This window comes from Adiantum capillus-veneris, chromosome 14 (genome assembly GCF_014529385.1).
Source record: "Adiantum capillus-veneris isolate H3 chromosome 14, ASM1452938v2, whole genome shotgun sequence".
Classification (NCBI taxonomy): domain Eukaryota; kingdom Viridiplantae; phylum Streptophyta; class Polypodiopsida; order Polypodiales; family Pteridaceae; genus Adiantum; species Adiantum capillus-veneris.
The window spans coordinates 103854784-103862563 of record NC_140944.1 but is presented as its reverse complement, the minus strand read 5'-3'; the positions used below and the strand labels follow the sequence as shown (position 1 = coordinate 103862563).

General features: G+C 39.6%; 1 protein-coding gene and 1 pseudogene across 2 annotated transcripts; both read right to left on the bottom strand.

Moving 5' to 3' along the window:
* Positions 1–1976: 1976 nt before the first annotated feature.
* LOC147442871 (G-type lectin S-receptor-like serine/threonine-protein kinase SD2-5) lies at positions 1977–3570 on the bottom strand (annotated as a pseudogene). Its single transcript, XR_015190214.1, has 2 exons — positions 3438–3570; positions 1977–3288 (listed from the first exon to the last, which is right to left on the bottom strand). The product of XR_015190214.1 is annotated as a G-type lectin S-receptor-like serine/threonine-protein kinase SD2-5 (transcript).
* Positions 3571–3815: 245 nt separating this feature from the next.
* On the bottom strand, positions 3816–4541 carry LOC147442870 (uncharacterized). The gene has a single exon (XM_086528876.1). The coding sequence runs from the start codon at positions 4314–4316 to the stop codon at positions 3819–3821; it is 498 nt and encodes a 165-aa protein (XP_086385002.1). The 5' UTR covers positions 4317–4541; the 3' UTR covers positions 3816–3818.
* Positions 4542–7780: the final 3239 nt, after the last annotated feature.

The window sequence follows — 7780 nt, the reverse complement described above, 5'->3', positions numbered from 1 at the left end:
TCACTTAAAAGTGACCGGCCACTTTATAAAATAATGTGTGAACCTGTTCAAACTTAAAAAACTCACAGTTAGTGAAAACAATGCTACACGAACACATTCCAGGCGTCCCCGGGTGCAGGACACGGTACAGATGCAATGCAAACACAGACTCCTCGCGGGAAAACATCTACCCAAAATTTTAAGGGTTGTGTACTTCAAATCCTTTTGTGGATCTCTACATAGCACTGCCGGAGGTAGTGTCGCCGAAGGCGGCGCCGTTGTACTAGTGAATCATAAAAGTTGAAGGGTTTGAGACAAAATGCAATGCTTGATAAATCTCAAATGTCTCTCATTCCCACTAACACAAGTCATTAACGGGAACTAGCCAGTTGGGTGTACCCAATTTCGAAAAAAAAATATAGAGGCGAATAAAATATGATACTGCGTCGCCACTGAAGCACGAAAACAAGAATTTGGGGGGGGGGGGGGGGGGGGGTGTCGCAGCGGAGGTGGTGCCGAACGCGAAGCAAAGGGCGAAGACAGGGACCAAGTGGGAGCGTAGGTGGACGGGTCTGCAGTTGATGAGAAATGTGAGCTAGGGCGAGGTTGCAGGCATGGTGACCGACGGGAAGGGCAAGGCGAGGTAGGCAAACTACACCAGGCGACTCGGCAGAGCAAGGCAAATGTGAAGCGTCAGGTGGCATCGGCGGGTGATGGCAGCGAGACTCCGTGAGAGGTAGTCGCTTTTTTAAAATACTGGATCGCTGCAACATCACATGTGCGCTCGACTGGCTACGGGGACATCTTGGTAGCTTTTTTACGAGAGGCTCTGAGTTCAAATCCCGGGTCCCCTTTTTAAAAGGATAGGATTGTCAAGGTGGAAGCCTGAAGGTGGTGGAAGGTGGGAGGTAGGAATCTTGCAAGAATCTAGAAACTAATGGATAAACCGTTAAACGAGCCAGTATGTCTGGCTCGTTAGATAGACTAGTGCAGTAACCCATCTGTCCGGCAAGAGACTTGTGCAGATTTTGAGAGTGACTTGTGAGGAAGCTGTGAGATTGAACAAGTAAACTTTGTTGCTGATAGTCAAATAACAGAGGCCCCTGCACTGTTTGAGTTTTTTCAAAGGCTATTTTGATTTTGATCCTCTCAGTGTTTGCGCTACAACGTTTCTCTAAATTAGAGCCCTGCTATTCAAGTTGGCTTGCATGCCTTGTAAAATGTGAACCACTTTCTCTTGATTTTGTTTAGTGTTAGTCTAAAATCACAAGTATCCTAGACAATAAGCATAACATCCCCAACTCAGCTCTTAACCACTCCAAATTTGGCTAACTCGATGATAGTGGATTATGAAAAACTTGTGCTCCTTAGTAAAGTGAGTCATTTGAAGTAAGCCAATGAAGGGTTTCTTTTGAGGAGCGGGATCACAAGATTAAGAAGCACGTACTCCCGAAAACACATTTTGGATCGTCTTCCTCGTTACATGCAGTAGTATTATACTAGCATACTAGTTTGCTCTTGGATAATGGCAGAGAGAGAGAGAGAGAGAGAGAGAGAGAGAGAGAGAGAGAGTGAGTTACCAAAGTGTTGCACAAAGTTGGCAAGCTTATAATGGTTCCTCGATTTAATTGGTTAATTTAATTTTGCTTGATTTCTGGATTGCTCTGAGTCTTTAAATCAAGGTCTCTAGATCTTTAAGGTCTCTTGGGCTAGTTTCCTACGACGTTAAAATTCTCTTCTTCTCTCTCTCTCTCTCTCTCTCTCTCACACACACACACACACACACACACACACACAGGCTGTCTCAGTCTCAGGTAACATAAATCAAGAAAAAAAAAAAATGTTGAGAAAAAAAGTACACGAACAACCTGCATAAGCATAAATCAGAAAAGACCAGCTGAGTGCATCAACTTAGGCCAAGCGTGACAGATTTACCATGGCCAAAAGACTTCACAATGCAGCCAAGTCGTACAAAAGGATTAAAAAATAGTATTCACTGGACAAGAAACAGGGGTCTCAAAATTATCAGATGGGAAACCAACTATGGTAACAAGGCAATGCCAACAAAGAGCTTTGTATAGCTCTGGTTATGTATAAATTATCAGCTACCTTATACAAACAATCATCCATCAATCTAGCAAAGCTGAAGAGGTCCATTGAAGAGATCAATTGGTGTGATCGATACACTAATGTCATGCAATTATATATATATGCCTCATGAAGAGGTCGAGAGGAGTATAGAGTGGGATGAGTAGCTTAATGCCAATGCGGTGGTGTACAGGTAGAGTTGTATAAGCAAGCTACTGCTCTCCAGCCATCCCACAACGGTAGATGCATTCGGTCTTGCCATAGGGTCCTCCTGAATGCAGCTCAGGGGAATGTACAAAAGCTTTTGAGCTTGCTGTCGCGTAAGCGCTTGTCCACCACCTCCATCACAGCTCCTTGCTCCAACCTCTCCGACACCCAACTTGGTAAGTGCCATCTCAATGCATGACCACTACCTACAATAATTGGTACTTGCCTAGATTCATCACTAAAGGCTTTGCAACTAGTGGGCCACAGTGCTAGAACCAAAAGCTTTCTACCATCCACAATCTTCACGATCACCATCCACAAACTGTATATGTCCATCTTCTTGCTCACTATCCCATGGCAAAACCACTCAAGTGCTATGTAACATGGGGTTCCCCTCACCCCAATTACCGCATATGACATGTCCCTCTGAACCAACTTTGACATTCCAAAATCTGAAATCTTCGCCACAAACACCAATATCCAGCAACATATTCTGAAGCTTGAGGTCAAAGTGTAAGATGGCTTGCTCACACTCTTCATGTAGGTAATGTAACCCCCACACTACCCCGAGCGCTATGTTGTACCTTTTCTGCCAATCCAGCATACTATCTTTCTCCTCTTCAAAGAGCCAACGGTCGAGTGATCCTCTTTCCACATACTTGTACTACAGAATGCGATACAAAACCTGCCAGCAAAGCCGACAAAGCGGAGTATGTTTTGATGGCCTGTGCAGCCTACACTGGCTACTTCAGCCAAAAAAATCCCTTGACTAAAGTTTTCCTTGCAGTAGTCTCTCGAGAACCTTTACCGCCGCTCTCCTCCCATCCCAAAATGTCCCAGCATATACTGATCCACACCCCCCTGCATCCAGAAGCTTGCCGAAGCCCTTCGTCGCTGCCCGAAGCTCTTCATAAGAGAACCTAGCACGCACAAGAGGAAGTATGTTTTGAAGATCCTCATCTTCCTTCCCTTGTTGCAGATGATCTTCTCTCCTTTTCATGAATTGGTATGCACCTATCCCAAGAAAGAGACAAATGAATAAATTATATCAATGGCTTTCATAGACATGAAGCTGATGTTATGGGTAAAGAGAAAGCAAGAGGAGGTGCTTGCTTGATACGAAATGCCTTTACAAGAGCAGTCCAGGAGACAGGCCTACTTACAAGCTTTGACGCCACTGGCATATCCCATATCTGTATTTTTGATGAAGGTTGTGGAGCTGAAGATCCAATTCAGTAGATGGGAGAGACACTTGGAGGGTGTCCGGTTCTCCCAACATGAAGGTAAGCTGGTTTGGCGCTGGATACATTGCCGGCATATGGAGCTGATGAGATCAATCGATTGGTGGGCTCAGCTGGCCGAGGCTGGGAGTCATGATTCCTAAAGAGAGGAAGGACCAAATAGGAAACTGGGGGCTGCAATGCCATAATTAGAAAGAGAACTAGACTCCCCCTCTTTTCATATTCTTGGCAGAGTATGAAGAGGCACTCCTAATAATAAACTCCATGCCCATCTTATATTCCAAAGCACATAATCACCATGTGTCAGCTGCAACCACAATATTGTACTGTTGCTATTGCGCGGGGCTTAGAATACCTGCATGCCGATAGCAAGCAAGCCTTTTTACACTTTGACATCAAGCCTCGCAATATCCTGTTGGATCTAGGATTTGTGGCGAAGGATTCTGATTTTGGGATGTCAAAGTTAATGCAGAGGGACATATTGTAAGTGGTGACAGGGCTGAGGGAAACACCAGGGTGTATAGTTCTTGACTGGTTTTCCCATGGGACAGTGAGCAAAAAGACCGACATATACAGCTTGGGGATAGTGATGCTGGCAATTGTGGCAGGCAGAAAGCTTCTGGATCCATCACTGCATTCCATGACCAACGATTTTGCTAAAGTATGAAGGATTGAGATGGCACTTACCGAGTTGGGCAGAGCACAGGCCTGTGATAGAGTAGTGGTGGCCAAGCGCTTGCTCGTTTGGGGCTTTGACAAGGAGCAACCACAAAAGCTTTTGTAAGCTAAGCTGTGGTGCATCTAGGAAGACCGCAGCCACCACTATGGAGTGGCTGGAAAGCATGGCTGGAAGCAGTAGCTTGCTCATACAACTCTCCCCTTCACCATCGCGTCGCCGAGCTTCAGACCTATCATCTCACACTCCGATCGTCTCGACCTCTGCGTATGGATCACATCCGTGATCGATTCGTTGTGGATCTCTTCTTGTTAGCTAATGGAGCGCCTCCCTCGGTCCTCCTCATCTAGTCTAGTTATCAATATATATTGAGGAAAGCGCCACGTGGCAAGTACAAAGGGAGAAAATGTTGCGTACACGAGAGTTAGCCTATCTCAATGGTGGTTATAGGGTAAAGGGGCCATTTAAACGCCGGTTCCTGTCCTGGGACTATCGGGGCCTATTAATAAAGAAGCTTTTCTCCAATACTTAGACATCCAGGCGTGGTGTTAGGACTGGTTAGCCAAAGGTGCAAAGAGATCCTCACTGTTAAATCACGGGTTCAAGCTGTGTTGGCACAATGGCAGATTAATCGTCCCTCATTGTCTTCCTATACATGGCATTTTTTTTACACATGATTTTTTGTTTGGTGTCGTGCATCGTGAGTGCTTCACTGTTCGCGAGCTTGCTTCTATTCCAACTACGCCTTGCGCTCAGCTCTTGATTGCACCCTCCCAAGCTGAAAACAGTGCAGCACAAAATCGGCAATTCTTAGCTTCGCTTAGGTGGCCCTAACGTGGCCCCTTTACCCTAGGGGGATGAGGGAGAATAAATAAGTTCTTTGAATGGAGCGCCTCCCTCAATCCTCCTCATCTAGTTATCACTATATATTAAGGAAAGCGCTACGTGGCAAGTACAAAGGAGAAAATGTTGCGTGCGTGAGTTAGCCTATCTCGGATTTCCAATGGTGGTTATAGGGGGACGAGGGAGAATAAATAAGTGCTTACAATCACATGGAATTTTGGTTGTGTTTTGAAATTATATTATCAAATATACATACATAACCATAAATGATTTATATATTACGAAGGGTTCCACTTAAATAAAAAGACAAAAGGTGCACATTCTACATCTGTATTTTGAAACAAAAAAATTAAAAATGATAAAATAAAATATATTATTAAAATAATATTTTAGCATTTTTGATAATAAAAAAATAGATTAAATAATAATAAAATAATTTCATAAATAAATTTATTTAAAGTTTTTAAATGGAAGGACTCTTTATCAATACCTCACATCATGCGATCAAATTCTTATGAATATATTGTTTAATTTTTTGTTCTCTAAAGCTTTTTTTCAATGTGCCTGACAAGGTGAAAGTTCAGTATAGCCTGCATAAGGCTCTTAAGAAGAATTTAATAATAAGAAGCATCTTTGCGAGAGAGGGAAAACAACAAATTGACAATAGTATTTTAAAACATTTGTTATTATATTATATTTTTTGAAAACAAATATAACAGTAAATTATTTAGATTACAATATATTTCAAAAGCATTAAAATAATCACTAAAAAGATACTTGTAAACATGGTAACAAATTGAGAAAAAAAAGGTGAGAAGACACTAAGGCCTGTTAAGTTAAGAGGCGGATGAGAGTTATGGAAAGTAAGTTTAAATAAATACCCACAATCACATGGTATTTTTGTAGCTTATAATGTAAAATTGTATTATCAAATAATCACAAATGATTTATATGTTGTCAAGAGTCATACTTGAACGATAAAATGAAAGGTGGACACTGCACATTAGCATTTAAAAAAAAAAAAAAAAGGACACACGGACAAACTAGAACAAAAAAATATTTTAATGCTATCATAAAAAAGATAGATTTAATAAGCATAGAAAATAAAGTTTAATGAAATGAATCTTTATAGACTCCTTAAAGGGCTCTTTGTAAATTAAAATATTAAAAAATTTTATTGAGCCGATATAAATTCGTTAAATGAACGGACTCTTTGCAAATTAAGATAATAAACAAGGTAAATATTTATGGCGGAGAGAGAGAGAGAGAGAGAGAGAGAGAGAGAGAGAGATCTACCTCGATTCCAACGAAGTGAGAGAGTGGGGGAGCACTCCCATATGCACACACTAAAATCCAAAAACGTTCAAATGCCACATGGAGAACATCCAACAATTCAATTCAATGGTAAAGGAATTGCACAAAAAATATTCTCTTTTCCTTATGCCCTTATGTATGAGTGTTATATTAATTGACCTCATGAAAAAGTAAAGCATATAAGATATTTGTGAGAGTTTAGAAATTGATCTAATTCTTGTATAAATATATCAATAAAACAAATTACACAATAAAATTATGCATGTTATTAAATGAAAGAAATCCATAATATCTTTAAGATAGAAATGAATATTGAAAATGTTTAAACTTAATCCCTAATAATACAACATGCACTAAAGTAACAAGGTGACATTTACATATTAAAACAAAAAGTTAAAAAACAAATCTTAGTTGTGAAAAAATTCCAAAGTTAATCCCTAATAATAATACATGCACAAAAGTAATAAGGTGACATTTGCATATCAAAACCAAAAGTTGAAAAAAAAACCTTAGTGGTGAAAAAATTCTTTCATTGAAGGACAATTTATAAATTTTTTTTTAGATTTTTTTGAAAATGAAAAGAAAATTTACAAGGAAAAAAGTATGTTTTAAATCAAAAAGTTGACAAGAAAGTCATTAGATCCTCTAATGAAGAGACCCATCTATGAACTAAACAAAGATAAATTAAAAAAATCAAGTGAGAATTAAATAAAGGGACCAAATTACAATGATGAAAATAGACACTTACATTATAAAAAGAAAATATAACCTTTATAAAACTTATAAACTAAACAAATATTAAAAAAAAATAAAATTCAAGTGAGCAACAAATATGTACTCATTAATTCTTTTTTCTCTAAAGTCTCTTTCATCTGTCAAAGAAGTGAATGCATCATCTAAAAGGACATCATAACTTTGTCTTAAAAGTAAGCATTTAAAAGGACATGATATCTTTGTCTTCAAGACTTTTAAGGCCCCTTTGACATGATATCTTTGTCTTCAAGACTTTTAAGGCCCCTTTGAGGGATACATGTCAAACAACTATAGATGAACGTCGAACGACCTTTACCCATATGGATACTAAGGCCTTTAGCATAATATCTTTGTCTTCAAGACTTTTAAGGCTCCCTTAGGGACACTCGTCTAACAATGAAAATCCTTTGGGTACTAGGGTAGAGGAGCCAATAAAAGTACGGACCTAAAACTAGAACAACCTTTGAATAAATCCACCATATCTTTTTGTTTATTTGAGTACTTTGTGAAATAGAGATTTAATACATAAAGAGTTTCACATAAGCTCTCTTTTGACATCATTTTTATTCAAAATCATGGAATATTATGGGAGATTGATTTGGAAAGATTTGAATTTCCTTAAATTGGTGCATACGATTTGAGCATCTCTAAACCGCCTCCTCCACCCTAAGGCCTTTAA

What these genes read in the sequence shown, in the direction of transcription:
- LOC147442870 (XM_086528876.1), bottom strand. Translation starts at nt 4,316, where the DNA reads ATGCACCACAGCTTAGCTTACAAAAGCTTTTGTGGTTGCTCCTTGTCA.